This window comes from Nasonia vitripennis, chromosome 5 (assembly GCF_009193385.2).
Source record: "Nasonia vitripennis strain AsymCx chromosome 5, Nvit_psr_1.1, whole genome shotgun sequence".
NCBI classification, from domain to species: Eukaryota; Metazoa; Arthropoda; class Insecta; order Hymenoptera; family Pteromalidae; genus Nasonia; species Nasonia vitripennis.
In genome coordinates, this window is record NC_045761.1 from 17070771 (window position 1) to 17088876 (window position 18106).

The 18106-nt window shown below is 44.1% G+C and overlaps 3 protein-coding genes across 3 annotated transcripts; 1 reads left to right on the forward strand and 2 right to left on the reverse strand.

Moving 5' to 3' along the window:
- Nucleotides 1-603: 603 nt before the first annotated feature.
- On the reverse strand, nucleotides 604-12783 carry LOC100118230 (homeobox protein Hox-B6a). The gene is made up of 4 exons (XM_016986362.2): nucleotides 12036-12783; nucleotides 11638-11955; nucleotides 7098-7363; nucleotides 604-2991 (listed from the first exon to the last, which is right to left on the reverse strand). The coding sequence occupies exons 1-4, from the start codon at nucleotides 12292-12294 to the stop codon at nucleotides 2584-2586; spliced, it is 1251 nt and encodes a 416-aa protein (XP_016841851.1). The 5' UTR covers nucleotides 12295-12783; the 3' UTR covers nucleotides 604-2583.
- LOC107981201 lies at nucleotides 3229-4774 on the forward strand. Its single transcript, XM_016986363.3, has 7 exons — nucleotides 3229-3403; nucleotides 3472-3594; nucleotides 3672-3803; nucleotides 3888-4010; nucleotides 4106-4237; nucleotides 4322-4444; nucleotides 4538-4774. The coding sequence occupies exons 1-7, from the start codon at nucleotides 3269-3271 to the stop codon at nucleotides 4583-4585; spliced, it is 816 nt and encodes a 271-aa protein (XP_016841852.1). The 5' UTR covers nucleotides 3229-3268; the 3' UTR covers nucleotides 4586-4774.
- Nucleotides 12784-13790: 1007 nt separating the features above from the next.
- LOC107981189 lies at nucleotides 13791-14984 on the reverse strand. The gene is made up of 5 exons (XM_016986178.2): nucleotides 14788-14984; nucleotides 14597-14719; nucleotides 14370-14501; nucleotides 14158-14280; nucleotides 13791-14057 (listed from the first exon to the last, which is right to left on the reverse strand). The coding sequence occupies exons 1-5, from the start codon at nucleotides 14920-14922 to the stop codon at nucleotides 14010-14012; spliced, it is 561 nt and encodes a 186-aa protein (XP_016841667.1). The 5' UTR covers nucleotides 14923-14984; the 3' UTR covers nucleotides 13791-14009.
- Nucleotides 14985-18106: the final 3122 nt, after the last annotated feature.

An 18106-nucleotide genomic window follows, 5' to 3' on the forward strand; every position in this document is an offset into this window, starting at 1 on the left:
TCGGCTCTCCGTGGAGTGTTTGCGGAGGGTTCGACTGTGCGCGCAGAGGCGTGAATCGGGAAAAGAGACAGAGAAAGAGAGAGAGAGAGAGAGAGAGAGAGAGAGAGAGAGAGAGAGAGAGAGAGATAGAGAGAGAGACAGAGAGAGAGAGAGAGAGATAGAGAGAGAGAGACAGAGAGAGAGAGATAGAGAGAGAGAGAGGACAGTGTAAAGGTGTGATGTATACTTACCTCTCGTGTAGAGACCGTAGGGAGATGGACTGTGTGTTGTATCGATTCTTTCTCTCTGCTGTGTGCGACGACATTTGCATCGGCCGTTTAAAGATGCAGGAGTTTATAAGCGTTATTTTATGGAAAACTCTAATCCAGTTGCGCAGAATTGTACGATCCATAATATGCATGTAATATCCGTTACATTCTTACATTATATATTGATGCTCTAAAACGAGAAGAAAATCGTTAAGAATCGAATAACGCCCGCTTGTGTAAATCAAGAAAGCGCTGACCCAGTTATCAGCTCGCTTATATAGATCACAGAGCGCGGATACGATGATGATATACACATATCTATGTGTACAGAGGAAATAAGTTCGATACTGCATTCTGCTGTATATGTAACATGTTTTTCTTTATTGCGCCTTTCGTACACATACCGGTCAACGCCGCCGCGTTATTTCGGTGAATCATATATATTCGAATCGGCCCTTTAATTATTCTTCGCGTGTACACGTGTAATTCGTGATTATCGCAGTAGAGTTTACATGCATACGCTTGGTGTATGATTATATTTATTTTCGCATATCATTTATGTGTGTCCGTGTGTATGTGTGTATGTGTGTGCGTGTGTGTGTGTGTGGACTATACATCTATTTACACGAGACCGCAGTCTCGCGGCTTTACACATCCGAGGAGCTCTCTCTTTCTCAGCTCGCACGCACGTCTCCTCGATTTTTCGCCCCTATGTATACATGTATACACACGCATTTATAATATTTATAATACTGTATATTATGTACACGAGAATTTATTGTAATCGTACGAAACATGATAATCGTAAAAAAATACCAGCGAGTGTGACGTGTCGATCGTATAGATTGTTGTTATAATAATTATATATTATGCTATTCGTACTTATTACATATATTTGGCGGGATACATTGTACACGTGCGCAACGTCATATTTACAATTCGTCTTTATGCAATAACTTTTATTTACAATATGCAGTTTTTCAGTGTTCTATACGTGTACGCCCGAGATTCGGCCTGTGAACTTTTTCTCATATTTATATGCAATATATTTACAAAGCTTATGATGCGACACGTTAAGGTAGTTCCGTTTCATCGTTGTTGTTCTTCTTATTATTCATGAATAATCAAGTCGCTTCTCTCAGCGGGCTGTAGGTTTAATGGCACATTCATAAGCCGCCGTTAAAAATTCAACGCTCGCCGTTAATTATGCAAAGTGTGTAAGCTGCGCGCGTGCGAATCAAGCTTTTACGTCCTCAATTAACCAATTTTCATTGATTGCGCCGAGCGCAGACTTTACAAAAAGCTCGGATGAATGTTTAAACGGCCGAATTGAAGATGCGCTTGAAAAAGAAATTCCAGGGAAACCGCGAATATAAACCGGTGTAAAAATATATGTCATAATATAACGGCTAATTAAACATGTGTTCGCCTTAATTCAAAAAGCTCCGGGTGAATCGATAATCGCCAAAACGAGTCGCGCTTGGTGTATTTTTAAAGACGCTCGAGCGGCTGCTATATATAAAAACGAACCTCGCAAATTGATTTAGCTTGCAAATAGTATCGAAGTCTCGGGATCCGATAGCCGAACGTACGTAGGTATTTATATTGGCCGTTATTTATAAATGTTTCGCCTAAAATTTAGAAAAAAATCGTCACGGAGGAACTACCTCAACAATACAAAGTGCTCACACTGATACACACTGAAATCGATCTCCTCGCGTCAGCGGCCGCTGCTCAAGATCAGCGCTACGTATGACTAAACTGCGTTGCAATATAATATACACTCGCGCACCCTATGCTATATACACGTAGATACAGACCCGCGCACGCCAGCGAAGTGAGAGAGAGAGAGAGAGAGAGAGTCGTGGGTGCGGTTGGAATATGTATTCATAATTCACCCTTTGTGTCTCTCCGACTCCCCATCTCGTGCCCCCCTCGTCCTCGAGTCTCAGCGGGATAGGTGTACAAGATTTGTCCATTAATCCATTTGAAATCGCGATTATTCCCGCGATTTGCGGCTGTATACGCTGCATCGCGACGAATCTCTCTCTATGGGTGGCTTGCAAAGTACGGGACGTACGTATATTCGGTCGATCAATTTAGCCCGAGGACTCGACTCGCGAATATTATTACCGGGATTAATTGAGGGCCGTGAAACGGCGATGGGGCACTTGAATAATTTAGTCGATTTGCGAAGCGATTGAACGGAACGTAGCAAACATTCGCTTTCAAAGTGATCTTAGAGAGACAGCCTTTGCACATCAGTCAGACGAGTATCTCACAGAGAGCAGCGATACCCTCAACACGCATCCATCACAGACTCTTACTCCCGCGGCTACCTGCTGGCGACTCCACTCGCGGCACTGGACGGTCTCGGCGCGCTGAAGGCCCTCAGTCCCCCGGGTGAGCCCAAGGTCAAGGCGGCTCCGCTGGGCAGAGGCGAACTCGGTATTCTGGCAGTGAGTCCCGTTGTGGTGAGATTCAGTCCGCCACCGGGTCCGCTGGTCCCATGAGCCGGCTGGGGACACTTCTCCAGGTGATGGTGATGCGACCGAACGGCCAGTCGGCTCACGTGCACCGGTATAGGGACGACGATTCTCGGTCCGCCGCCGTTGGACTGGTGACCTCCAGCGGAGGAACCACCGCCACTGTGTCTGGCCGCGGGGTTACCCGCGCCGCCGCTGGTCAGGCCCGCTTTGACGCGCTTCCACTTGGCTCGTCGATTCTGGAACCAGATCTTCACCTGCGGACAAACAAGGAAAGTTTTGTTGTTATTTGGAGGAAAGTACTCACGGAGACGCATGTTGTGCTTCATGAGAGGAATGTGTGGGTGTGATTCCCGAACGCTCGCACGGCTTTATCGGGAAAAGCGGTACTCAATGCGGGTAAGTACGCCGAGGCGCGCGATATCGACCTCGGACGATCGGTTCGGCTGATAAGCCGATTGATAATCCTATATAAGCGAAGGTAGAGGCTGTTGGAGCATCGCAGTTCAGATTTGGAATAGACGAAGCAACAAAATGTTCTCCCGCTACTTTTTGACCTTCTTGCTGGTCGCCCTGGTGGCAGCCGTCGCCAGTGCTAGCGCCGATAACCAAGTGTCCGAAGCCGAATTCGACGAAGCCAAGTACGAACTGGAAGTCCGCTCCAAAATCGTAAGTTTCTAATTTTTTCACTTTTTTTCATTTTTGTTAACTGACCTATATTTACTATAACTGTATAGGGCGACAAAGTCCTGAAGATCCTCAAGAGCTTCTTCAAGCACGCCACCGAGGACTGTCTCAAATCCGCCGTCAACAAGTGCAAGAAGCACTGGTACAATCCCTCCAAAGTTATTCAGTGCGCCGTGAGTATTTTTTTGCGAGTAGAGTAATTAAGGCGAAAGATAATTTTTAAACCGAGGAATGTTTACTGAAATTGCAGAAGGACTTCTTCAGTATCGAGAACATAGGATGCCTGGTCGGTGCTCAAGCGGAATACGAACCCGTGGAATTCGAGCTCGAATACGATGAAGCCGAGTACGCTGAACTTGAAATCGAAGTTCGCTCTAAAATCGTAAGTTTAGAAATATTTGCTTAGTTTTGAAATGATGAAACTAGCCTGTCTAAATTATAACGTCTTCCTATTGCAATATTTTAGGGCGACAAAGTCCTGAAGATCCTCAAGAGCTTCTTCAAGCACGCCACCGAAGACTGTCTCAAATCCGCCGTCGACAAGTGCAAGAAGCACTGGTACAACCCCTCCAAAGTCATTCAGTGCGCTGTGAGTACCTCTTTTTTGTGAAAATCCGAATAATTAAAGAGTTGAATCTATAATCGTTCATTTATTAATCAATAATTTCTAATTTGAATGTGCAGAAGGACTTCTTCAGCATCGAAAACGTAGGATGCCTGATCGGTGCTCAAGCTGACAATGAGTCTAGAAAATTCGACCTCGAATTCGATGAAGCCGAGTACGCTGAACTTGAAATCGAAGTTCGCTCCAAAATCGTAAGTTTAAAAATATTTGTTTAGTTTTCATATGTTGAAACTAGCCTGCCTAAATTATAATGTCTTCGCATCGCAATATATTAGGGAAACAAAGTCCTGAAGATCCTCAAGAGCTTCTTCAAGCACGCCACCGAGGACTGTCTCAAATCCGCCGTCGACAAGTGCAAGAAGCACTGGTACAACCCCTCCAAAGTTATTCAGTGCGCTGTAAGTGTCTTTCTCCCCCATTTGAATGAAATAATTGAATTTTATCATAGGGTTTTACAATCGTTTGACTGGATTTTTTTTTTAATTTTGCAGAAGGACTTCTTCAGCATTGAGAACGTGGGATGTCTGGTTGGTGCTTAAGCTGAATCGTTAAATCATCACCTACCTCATGTACACCTAGCTATAGGCAGAAAACATATTCAGCATAAGCGAAAACATATCAGTCGATAGTTATACATACAAATCTTGTAATCTCACTATTGTACTCGATATTACTTATAAGTTACCATGCAGCTATTTATTTAAATAAAAAATTGTGAACCTTACAAATAAGCTTTTGTAACTTTTCTACCCCACAAGCAGCGTTAACGTATCCTAATCGGTATAATAACTGTAGTTTTTATTTCTTAATACAACTTTGCAATCTTTATAAAAAATGCTATAATTTATAAACAAATGGTACACAAAACACTTAATATTTAGTTTTGTTACAAATAAGATGCAAAAAATGCGTAACAAAAACGCGAAAACAGCGACCATTTTAGATAGCCAGCAGCCTATCTGTACTTTTGGTATGAGTGCAGGGATTTTATTTGAATGAGTGGAAAATGTTTTATAAACAAAAAGGTGGCATAATAAACGGAAATAAGCAAAAAAAAAACGAGTGTATTCATGGCCAAACATTTTCTAAAAATTGAAATCGAAATTTCTGCATTTATACCAGAACTACAAGTGATCAAAGTATCCGCCCAAAATTTTAGCCCAAAATAACCACTCGTTCACTTCACGAATTCTACGGACAGCAAAAAAATGCTCAAAATATTGCACCGAGTGCCACAATCGATAAGTGGGAGTAATCAACTATTTATCATGCCGATAAACATCTTATTATCGGGATCGTCAGTATTGCCCCTACCGAGAGGATAGCTGATCCTCGTCGATGTGGGAAGAATATATTGATGATCTTCTCTTGGGTAAAGTCGAAGTTCGCCAGGAGAAGAATCTCACGAGTCTCTAGTTGTGCGGTACCATCGAGTTTTCATCTAGTGCGTACACTGTAGCGTTTTGTGCGAATTTAAGCTAAGGAGCTCAAAGGAATGAAATCTTTTTATCTAAAAAATCTATGAGATGGTGAAAATTAAGTTCTTTTGTTGAGGAATAGTGCAGTGTCTTCCAATATGTAATAGGTAGTTTGTTACAATGTTTAAGTGTTACAGATTTAGCTATTCCTCGATCGGGCCACAGCTGTGATCAATATTCACTACCGATACTATAGGTTTTCAGCCCTCCCAATAAATCATGAAATAATACACAGTGGTAAAGGTATATAACCAAATTTGATTTCAATTGAACAAAGTATTTTGCATTTAAAGTTAAATAAAGTATGATAAATAAGTGGCACGGTGAAGTAGTTATACAGGATAGTTAATGCGAATAGTCGATTTAACTATACTGCTACAAGGGTACCAGTACAAGATTTTTTGCCAAAAAAAAAAAATGTAGACAAAATTAACTTGAATCGAGGCAATAAAGGCATGGGTGGCACACTACTGTATCTAGACTCGACCTGCATATTGTTATGAAGGATATGGCAAAGTGTCTGTGCGCCACCTATTTTTACCTTCCAGAGGCACGGAGAGTTAGACAATGACGGCAAAAGCCTAAAATTGCTTCTTTATCGTATTGATATCGTTCTATAGCTATCCGTACGTACGTAATTATGCACATTCATTAAAATTAAGCGACAATATAACATAACATAATACATCCCTTATTATAATCATATTTTCTCAATTTTCACTTTTTGAGGTTAGCCAAACAGATAACAAATAGAATAATTACCATGTCTTATTTAGAGTAGAATAGCATGTAATAGCGGCAGTATAGCGTATTTCTTATCATCGCTGGATGAACCGTATTCGCAGAATGCTTATACTATCCCTACACACATATACGTTTTTATATCAATTTTATAACACTAACGAATTGAGACGCGCAAAAACTAATAATTATATATTTCCAGAAGATATATTATTCTCCTATTTGAAGCGTCGACAAATTAGACAGATCATTTCGGGTATAGCGATAATGCCTGTTTGTTATAAGAAATTAGCACGTGGCTGAAGCTGTTGTTGTAAACATGGCAATAAACAATATCGCGCCCCATGCTTGCCCTGCATCGCGTTTTGCACGTACACACTTATGAGGCCCAATCGATTATATTGGTGTTTGCAGGTGAAATCAGTTTAGATTCTATTTGAAATTGACCAACGGGTTTTTTAAAGTGTTTATTTTGAAATATTTTGAGATTATGATTCAAATTGTACTAGATGCGAATTTCATGGCGCTCCTGAATTCACGAATTTCTCACAAGACAGATTACTATCAGCCAGTAACTGCGTAATTTGAACAAAAAGAAGTGGTTTCATCGTCAATTTGTAATGAACAAGGCCGAACACCCGTTCGTCGATTCTGGTGAAGTAGCACGAAGCTTGACAACAGCGCATACAGTTGATATATATATATATATATATATATATATATATATATATATATATATATATATATAGCCTGCCGCAGTATGTGCATAATGCATTGCAGATTCAAGATTCAAGAAAAATTAAATATAATGTACGAAGGCATCAAAACCAACCTGAACTTCGGAGAGCTTGAGCGCATGAGCAATATGCGACCTCTCAGTGAGACTGAGATACTTCTTCGCGTGAAACTCCCTCTCAAGCTCGAGCAGCTGTTCGCTGGTGAAAGCGGTCCTGCGTCTGCGTGCCTTGCTACCAGCCCCGCCACCGGACGACGAATTCTGCCCGTTCGAGCCTCCTCCCGTCTCCCCAGCCGACGGCGTCGCGCCACTGCCTCCGGCCGCCTCGTCGTCGCTGTTGTCCCGTCCGCTCTCCGAGCCTCCTGCGAATCCCAAAAAACGAGCAAAATCAGAGACGCGAAGCGCGTCGCGTGAATGCGGAATCGGAGGTGGCGCCTGCACATTCTCTTACTCTTTTTCCTCGATTCATTTTTCATTTTTTGGCCCACCGCCTGGATTATGCATCAAGCGAGGAAGGAATCATCCGAGGTGTGGAGCGGACTTTTAACGACGCGTAATGCGGCGGGACGTGAGTCTTTTAGGGAAACGAGTCGAATGCCACTTCCTTTGGTTTTTCGGCAGAAAAAGTCGCGTGCGCGCATATCATGTCAATCGACGATTATGTGCCTATATATCAGCTCGATAAAACAATGCTGTGTATAGCCGAAATCGACGAAGCGAACGAGGGACAAAGAGAAAAAGTTGCCCGCACTATTGTCTGCACCTACTGTCGCGAGTCTATATACCGCGAAAACTTCCCTACACACAGTCGGCTGCAATTATCACCGCCCCAAACATCACGGAGTAATATTTTAATGCGGCTCCGAGAAAGAGACGAACGAAGCAGTAAGTTAAGTGTCCCTCCGCACGTCCATGTCGTCTGATTTATATTTAAAAAATTTCGATTCTCCCGGAAGTATCTTAAACCGCAGAGAAATCTCTCTCCCTACCCTCGTCGCGTCTTTACACTGCCGTATCTCGCGCGAGCGGTATATATAAAGGCGCGAATCGATCTACAACGCGTAGTATACATCAGAGACGCGACTCTTTTCTAGATTGGTCATTGTACCCTTCGCGAATACACGTCATCGCTTCCTTTGTCTCTTCTCCCGACGCGTCGCGCGCGATAGTCCGCGATGTAGAGCTATACCGGTTCTGCGATTAATTATGCAGAGGAGAATAAAGGTTTGACGGAAGTTTAGCAACTGCGACAAGTGGATCGCGCGTGACTGTGATTGAGATTCGCGGCTATTCTTCTTTTTCGAAAGACCCGCCGATTTCAGATGTATAAGCAAAGAATAGCGTAAGCCGCGAAAATAGCCCGTCGCGGCAATGTTAGGCCAGATTTCAACCGGATATTAATAAAAGCCGACTCGAGCCCCCGTCTTTGTTACAAAGTACCGCGGGGACATAAGTATATACGAGCGAGAGAAGACACAAAGCGGATAGGCTCGTGAATCTTTCAGGCGCGAGCGACACGAGCACAAAGTTGGCCGTCGTTCTAACAACGATAAAAAGTTGCACTTTACGTATAGCACTTATAATTGCGCCTCTGAGTCTATAGGTTGATAAGTTTAATATGGCCTGTTCAGGGAGGAGGAGTATATAAGAGTCGCGCATATTTATGCATGAAAATTGCGCTTAGTGTGGAAATAAGGTCAATCGCTCTCGCGCGCTCGTCCCAAGCCTTTTGACATGTCAATATTTCTAAGGCGTGTTTGCGGTTTCTTTGTCTCTCTCGCGGCCTCTAGACGGCGACTCGGCGCCGATTACCTGTAGGTTTGTGGACACTTCGCACCCGCGAGTCGCTTTCATTACAGAAAAGCGTCGATACATGCAAAAATGCGATTATTCCACCAAGACAATACACAGCAGCAGCAGCAGCAGCGCGACGGAGATTAATTATTAGCCGTATCGATTTCCGCGGGGAGCTTTGATTTCAAAGAAATATCGAATGCAATTATAGCATCGCGATAAATACGTGAAAGCGAGCCATTCATTCAGCATCGACAGCCGATCAATTATGCAATACCGTCTCGAAATTATCAATTAGCTCGCGATCCCTCGTTACGGAGTATATCAATCGGCTCTGCAACGCATCGATCCCACTTGTTTTCTCTTCTTCGTCGCGGGTGTGAGCCGCGGTAATAAACGATTTCCTCGCGCGGCCTAATTCCCCATATCCGGATAGGAAGTATATACTATCCGCTGGTATACAAAATCTGACTGGTTTTTCCACCCCGTGCGCAAAGCCTCATGAATCATGGAACTTCTAATTGCTATCTTTAATGCAGCCGGGCTCGAATTAAGAACCTTCCTCGCGCGAGCTCGGATAGACGGATACGTTGCTATAGGGAATCGATGACCCGTATTTGAGAATATAACTCGCTCGACGAGACGTGCGGCGCCGACGTTTCTATTATGCATACGCATATATGTATATACATACACACCGTATCCCATCTGCAGCCGCAGTCCATTATCGCGTAAGAGTCGCTTTGCCGGAAGTCGAAAGATTGCAGTATGCGATCGTCTCCGCGAAAATCGATGCGATAAGTCGTTTACAGCTCTATGACCGGTCTAATTTTAACGCGTGCAGTGGCCGTTCCTTTATATCATATCGCGCAACACTTCTCGAGGATATATTTGTATGATGCCGAAGCAGTCTATAAATAATCAAAAACAGCTCTATACGCGCACGCGATCGGCTCAAAAATAGCTCGCGCGACAACAAAAGCGAGCGTCGAATCGCTGCACCATAGAAACGAGGGGGGTATATACCAGTATAAGCTTCGCTGACGAGCGAGACAGGTATGTCATAAGCGACTCTCGGCGTTATAGATTCCCAGAAGCTCTCTCGTCGCGCATACAGATAGTCGACGCATCAATACGCACGCGAGTGCTGCGCCTATAGCCATACGTGATCGCTGCAGCATTTCGGCTCGCGCATTTTTCCGTCGTCTCTCGTTTTGTAATTAAACGTATCGCTTTGTATGTAGACGCCGCAGTTTGCGATGTGCTCGGTCGGGAATAGCTCGGAGGTAAAATTAGACGCACCTATAGAGCCGCGCGGACGCTCTACTGAATCCTCGATAATTTGCCGGCAATTATATAGCTTGCGAAATTGAGCTGCGAGTTTAGGTCAGTCGAATATAACTCGCTATAACTACCTGCCTCGCTGTGTCGGCTCGTATAGCTGTGTATCGTTATTTCGTGTGTCGTTATAATATAATGAGCAGTTAACTATATATAACGCGTGTGCGTAGTGTAATACGCGTTACAAAGAAATGACTCGCGCATGTGCGATTATTTTTATAGCGGATTTCCCCAACGCCGGCACGACGCGACAGCGATCAATTAGAAGAATACAGAAGCGCTTCGATCGGCGCGACGAGCGTTGCTTTTTCTCCTCCGCGAATAATAAATCAGCGGCTCATGTACATCGCGCGAGAAGAAAAGGGGGTATAGCGTCGTCGCGCATACTTCTGACGCCTCTAACACACGCTAATGATTGCTAATGTCGATCGATCATGCGTTGCGAGAGTCGCGCGACTCGCCTTATATAGGAAAGTCCGATGTGGCAACCAAAGGACCCGCCGACACACAGATCATCTCCTGCATTAGGGATTCCCCTCAGGATTCTTCTCTCTCCGCTGCGGAATTATTTTCGAAAATCAATTTGCATAAGCTTTCGGAGACACTAGGGTGAAAATCGAAGGACCGATCGCTGCGTTATTGTACCGCATTGTGTTATCTGTATAATTAAACGGGTCGTTTGGGCGTGATACGCGAGTTGCGCAAAGGCGTCTTTGTGAATAATATTTCCGGAGAGACTAATTTATGACATTCTAATATCGCGCGAGCGCTGTGTAATGGTGCAAGACTACTACTGCTGGTTGTAACGTCTTTTGTATGCTAAATACAATAAAAGGCCAGTGCGCGCGGTGACGCTGCGCTAATCACCAGAAGTATATATATATATATATATATATATATATATATATATATATATATATATATATTTACGTTATACACACGCACCGAATTACAATCGACGCGTGCCTTTCTATTTCCTCCTATTACAACAATGTGTCGCGTGTATCATCACCCACGCGTCGGAAGCGCGACTTTTCTCGAGAATTCGGCGACGGTTTTCTCGATTTAATAGAGTCATTGTGTCTGAGCGCTCGAAAGCGGCCGAACGGGTTCAGCCAGCTCGTAAACCCGCGGGTGACTCATACACGACGCACTTTACTGTTCTCCGTGAGGCGTACCGAAAATCTAACGAGTTCGACTATCTGCGAAACGCGACGATACCGTTGCGCGCGTGTGTGTGCCTATAATAAAAAAGAGAAACAACTCCGGGAGAGCTGAAAGACACGGAATAAATTACCGCGAGCATGAGAGAGAGAGCCATTAATGAAGTGACGCATCGAGCCAGTGAAATCACACCTATACGCTGAATGCGTCGCGTATCCATTCATTCGGAGAGCCGCGCGATGGTTTTCTTTTCCTTATTCGCAGAGAGTCAGTGCTAACCGGGAATTTTAAACTTCGATCCGACGTAGCCGCCGCTGAATCAGAGATTGACGCTTACCGTGCTGCGACTTGGACAGATCGTGAACCGAGGCGGGCGACATGCTTCCCTCGTCCTCGCTGTCGTCCGTGAAGTTGGCCGCCGCGTGGTGCAGTAATCTCGCGGCCGCGGCAGCCGTCGCGACCCTGTGGCCGGGGTAGGCAGCCCCCTGGAGGTGGCCCAGACCCAGTTGGCTCTGCTGATGGGGCTGGCTGGACGGGTAACTCGCCAGGTGCGATGCCGGCAGGCAGGAGGGTCCGTTGGCCAGACCCGAGTTGCCGCCGTACATTCGCATGGGCTGCAACCAGGCGCTGTACAGGCTCAGCGGCATCGCGAATCCTGGGGAGGTTTTTGTTTTTATTGGAGTGAATTTAGCGGACGCGATCGTCTCTTACGATAATTTTCATGTATAAACCTACCTGGCAGGGCACCGGTGGCCGTCGCAAGGCAGTGCTGCTGATAGAGAAACTCCCTCTGCCGATTGGCCTCCTCGCGGTCCTCGAAGTTCTCCTTGGTGTTGTCCTGCGCATTGTTCTGGCCCTTGCTGTTCCCTATGAGACTCTCGATCGTGAAGGGCTTCGGGTTCGAGCGAATCTTCAGGTCGATCGTCTCCATCTCCTCGTTCGCGGAACCCACGTCCAGGTCCGTCTCCTCCACCACCGTGTCCATCTCTTTCATCGTGTCGAGCAGATAATATGTCGGTACGGAGCAACGATTACTAATTTTCGTCAGGTTCTCATGCTTTCTCGGTAGAAAATCCTCTTCGACTGCGTGAAAATAGTATACCTCAGCGTACCGAACCACTTAACCACAAGATATAATGATCCGTTCACACACACAAAGGGCCGGAGCAGTGCAACGCGAGAGCAGATAGTCCGTCGGTACGATGCAATAAAAGAGCCCAACACTGAACGAGCACATATGAGAATACGGGGAGACACGACCGCAGCAGGGCCAAGTCGTCGGCCGACTGACTGGCTGCGCCAGTAAAACACACAACTCGCTGCAGCGGCGCTGACTCGCGGAGGCGGGGCCGCGCAACCATTGGCTCGATGCCTTCCAATGATCGAGCCGAGGCGAACCCTTGGGTACGCGAATTCGCCATCTTGGCCTCGCGGGGGCGAGCGGAGGAGGGAGACGCGGGATGATTGTTGTCGATTCTCGCTCGCAATTAGGCGAGGACTGCCAGCGAATTAGCGGAGGAATTTCGACTCGGCTTTGGGCGGGGGGATGGGGTTATAGCGTGGAGACGGGCTTTTTAAATGCAAGAGAAGACGCTCGACACTTGGTGGGGGTTGGAGCGTTCGCGGAATTTGAAATTTTCGACTCGCGGCGTGTCTTTGTTCGATTTTTGCCTTGATTTTGGGCAAACCAGTATCTTTGAGAATTTTTAATTTGAATTGACAAATTGAGAACGAACATTCTCAATATTTGAAAACCACTGCCAGTAGAAAGACACTAATGCTGTTCGACATTCTATTCAATCAATTTTGCGATATTCGGGTGTCAGTACGGTACGGCCATCAGCTGTGGATAGTGAGAGATCGACGAATTGTTTCTGGCGCTTAAACCGAATTACTCGTCTGATAAAATAATGCCAAAGATATTCGCCTGAGCGGGAACATCAGAATTACTGATTCTGAATAATTGAGCGTCGGCGAATTCGAATTCGGATGAGATTCGATACGCCGCACGAAACAATATTGCGAATCACTTTTTTACTGCGCGCGAATAATGGATTTATAAAATTCGCAGAACTCGGATAATTCAGTTATCGGTTATACAATGACTGGAAAGAGGCGATAGAATCAAGTGGCTCCATTCAAACGTGTTATTGGATTTATCCAATGATGGAATTTTAATGGAGTTGAGAGATTCTGGAATTCAGAAGCTGCCTTCGATTTTTTGTTTTTCAAATTATTTTTCGTTCTCGTGCGGTACAGCGTTTAATATCATATTAAAGTGTTAATTATACAAATTTTAAATATTCCTTTTTGTGTGGGGAGTGACACTTTGACGCGAGAAAAAAGTGATTTTCATATGTGTAGACAAGTTTATTGATAAAAATACGTGGTAAGCATGTTTACGTTATTTTAATTATAAATTTATAACGCATTAAAATTGGTATTCCAATTAAAAGGTTATTATTTTGAATAATAATGAAACAACATAAATAGTATATGTACATTTGTGTTATTTATTTAAAAAATCTGAATGATACATATATTACATAATGGCAACATTTAATAATAATATGCAGCTATTTACATCGTTCTTGTAGTGAATTCTGATGAATAATTCTGTATGTGTAGAAATGTGCTCCGATGTATATTTTGGCCTCTGAATTCAGTCATACATTTATAATGGGTGTTCCAGGTATTGTATAAAAAAGCTTAGGCGCCAATTAGGCATGCTGCGTTCTCAATGCTGAAGAAGTCCTTCTGTAAAGTCACAAAAAAATATATATATTTAGTAACAAGGAAAACTATCGATTTTTATCGTGGTGTGCTTGAACTCAAATAATTAGGTTAGTATACTCACAGCGCACTTGATCACTTTAGCGGGGTTGTACCAGTGCTTCTTGCACTTCTTGATGGCGGCTTTAAGGCAGTCCTCAGTAGCGTGCTTGAAGAATTTCTTCAGGATCTTCAGGATTTTCTTGCCCTAAAAAATAATAATTTGGAATGAATATTATACGATCACTTCGCTCTCTAAAATTTAAGCATAAAATGAGAAAATACGTTTCAACTTACAATGTTGACGCGGACTTCCATCTCAAGCTCTTCGAACTGGGCGTCGTCGAATTCGAGGTCGAGTTCTGTAGACTCATTGTCAGCTTGAGCACCGATCAGGCATCCTACGTTCTCGATGCTGAAGAAGTCCTTCTGCACATTCAAATTAGAAATTATTGATTAATATATGAACGATTATAGATTCAACTCTTTAATTATTCGGATTTTAACAAAAAATAGGTACTCACAGCGCACTGAATAACTTTGGAGGGATTGTACCAATGCTTCTTGCACTTGTTGACGGCGGATTTGAGACAGTCCTCGGTGGCGTGCTTGAAGAAGCTCTTGAGGATCTTCAGGACTTTGTCGCCCTATACAGTTATAGTAAATATAGGTCAGTTAACAAAAATGAAAAAAAGTGAAAAAATTAGAAACTTACGATTTTGGATCGGACTTCCAGTTCGTACTTGGCTTCGTCGAATTCGACTTCGGACACTTGGTTATCGGCGCTAGCACTGGCGACGCCTGCCACTAGGGCGACCAGCAAGAAGGTCAAAAAGTAGCGGGAGAACATCTTGTTGCTTCGGTTGCTCTGATCAGCTCGACTGAATCTGAACTGTGATAGCTTGTCAAACAAGGCCTCCGCTTATATACAATCAACTCGCCAATTCTTTCATCGTCGACGAGAGATCTGATTAATATAATTAGCCGCTTTATCGGGAATATTGTTGTTCTCAATCTGGTGCTTACCCTGGTCGAGTGGCCTATGCCGAGATAAGAGTGAACCACTGGAGCATCTTGGGAATTACACACTGTCGATTTGTATTATAAGAATCACACACAGTATACAATACAACCGCGGACGTATCGAAGATGTTTATTAAATTAGGCATCGTCTATTTGCAACCGATACACTACTTCAGAATGCAAAGCTCTGCTGAATCAGCGATCAGCGGGAAATCGAATCATCCGGCGGGAAAAATTTAATTTTCCATTTCACGTTTCCCTCGCCATCTGGCACTGCAACAGCAGCTATATGTGTTATTATTGCTTCGATGGCTAATAAAATGATACCGTCAATTAACTTATAGTTCGTTCTCGACGTCGATAATCTTTGGCAGAGAGAGTAATGGCGCGCGTCTATAAAGAAGGCTTTCTATAATAAGCAATCGATCAGGCTCGTTTTAAGTGGACGTTCGTCGAGAGCGTCAAATAGAAAGAGAATAGCAGATGAAGGTAATTGGCTCATTTGTCTTTCCGACTTGCGCCCACGTCATTCGTCGTTTAATTATAGACCAGCCGTTCTGCCAAGGATAAATTATACATTAATTTAAATGTACACGTCGCGAATTAAAAATCCACCTGTAGGCAAACATCGAGAGGAAAAATCAGGATCTTTACATCAAAGTTTATTCGCCCTTCTCGGTGGATTTTCGACTTTCGCCGAGTATACTCGTTAGCGAGAGGCGGTTTTAATTGGGCCCTAACGGAGGCGCGTCTAAAGTTAAACGGACGTGTCGCCGCTTCTTATAGGCAGCTTGCCAGGAATCTTCATTGGGCAATTGAGATGTCTCACGAGCCTCGCGATAAATATCCTGCCCCGTGCGCGATGATCTGCGCTAAATATATAATTATACAGCCGGCGAGGAGAGAAAGGAGCTCGTTAGGCTGTCCTTACGGCGATCGGTTCGAGATATCGCATCGATTTTAGTAATATCTTACATCATTTCTTTCAATCGGATTGTCGGATTATAATAATCCGAACACGCGGCGACGATGCGCAGTCGTTATTCTACATTCTAATTAGTTAAGTGAATCAATTTCTCGATTCTTAAGAATTTTAAACTTTAAACAGTCGGATCGCTCATATACACCTCTCTCTCTCGCACGACTCTGAATAAATAACAAAATAGGTTAATTGAATTAATTCCTCGCGCGAAGTGTGTCTTGTATTGGATTACAGGATATTTAATTTATTTCGCCGCTTCAAATTGAATATCCGAAATTATTTTTAAGCGAAATGGAGTAATAAACCATTAATTCATATCGATATATAGCTACTGTACATAAAAAGATCTCCGGACAACGCGTGTGCATGTGCGCAGAGTATAAGAAACTCGGAATGAAGCGCGCCAGATATTTAAAATGATGGAATATTTTGCGTTGAAAATTTAATCGTGACTGAATTTAACATGAAAATGAATTTGAACCGAGAAGCGCGCGTTGAATGTTGCAACGACCGCGTTTCGGGATTGCAAATCGCGCGGTCGAGGCGGATCATTCATAAAAGAGAGACGGATGGAGTTTATATAAAATGTATAAAGGATAATCGATATAAGTCGAGAGTAACATATACCTATTCTAGAGACGTTTGTCAATGAACCTTCGCGCGATTCATACTGCCGCGTGAAGATATTATATAGAGCTGCGCGTTAACTCTATTGTATAGCTTTTCGAATCGCTTTTGCGCGGCGATATTTCGGACTCTTTCGGCTGCATGAAATATAGCATCTAAGACACGGGAGAAGAAGGAAATATTTTCGCCTCCTTCGTTTAACTTTTCAACGAAACAAAAACGATCGCATCCATCGATCCGAATTACGAACCTCCCCGAAACTCGTGGAATTCCCGAAAAACCGATCTTCCCGCTGAAGAAGCATCCGAGCAAAAATACACCGGCCAACTAAGAAATGTCTCTCTCGCGGCAGTCGTAGCATCGCGACTGCAGTTACAAACATAGAACGTGTGCCGGAGGGAGCTATAGCCAGCCATCCATAACAAAGCGTATAGAGCCGCGTTGCAGCCGGTGCATATAAGACTCGACTCTCGCACGCTCGGACAATTCCGAAAAGCGTAAAATCCGCTCTCTCCCTGTCGGATGATTTAACGAGCTCGTGCCGCTGCTGCTCTGAGGGCGAGAAGAAAGCCAGCCGATCGTCATCATACGCGAATACACTGCACCAAGTCGCTACACTTAACAGGCCGTAAAATTCGCGCGCGCGAGTGCGATACGCCCTTCGCGTCGTTTCTGGAAGTTGAATAAATCGAGAGCGCGCCGCGCGCTACAGCTGTAATGTATGCACGAGCGGGGGAAGTTATGAGATCTGCTTTACTCGAGAGCGTAAGAGAGAGAGAGAGAGAGAGAGAGAGAGAGAGAGAGAGAGAGAGAGAGAGATGACGAGAGCTGCTTTTTAGTCTGTTCTCGTGGATCGAGCTGCTGAGGGAAATGTTGTGTGTAAATAAATCGATGTGCGGCTGGGATGTGCGCGGACGTCGAGGGTAAAATTAGATATGCAGCTCTCGAGAGTATTGTGATTCTTTATAAGCTTTAAAAGACGTTTACTTCTATATATACCTTAAGGTCTATTGTATTAATGTATTTTTATGATATTATTTATATATATATATGTACTTTTTTCAAAACGGAAGAAGTGTGAGCCGGTAATAGACACAATCACAGCTAGAGGTAAGAGTAGGCGACGGATATAGCGTCGGTGCATGCAACTGTGTACTTCATAAAATGTTAGGAGAAATCCACCCCCGACAGCGCAGATAGCCGTCCGCTGACCGAGGACCCTTTCCCGCTTGCCTCGGCGGCTCACTTACAATACGCCTACGCACATTCTGGTTATTATAAAAGTTCGCCAAGGCCGCTCCTTCTCGGCGTGGCGTCTATCCGTATTCCGAATCACTCTGACTTTTGGTTCTTCTGTGCCACGCGAACGCCTACACATTTTATAGCAAATAGTACGGTAACG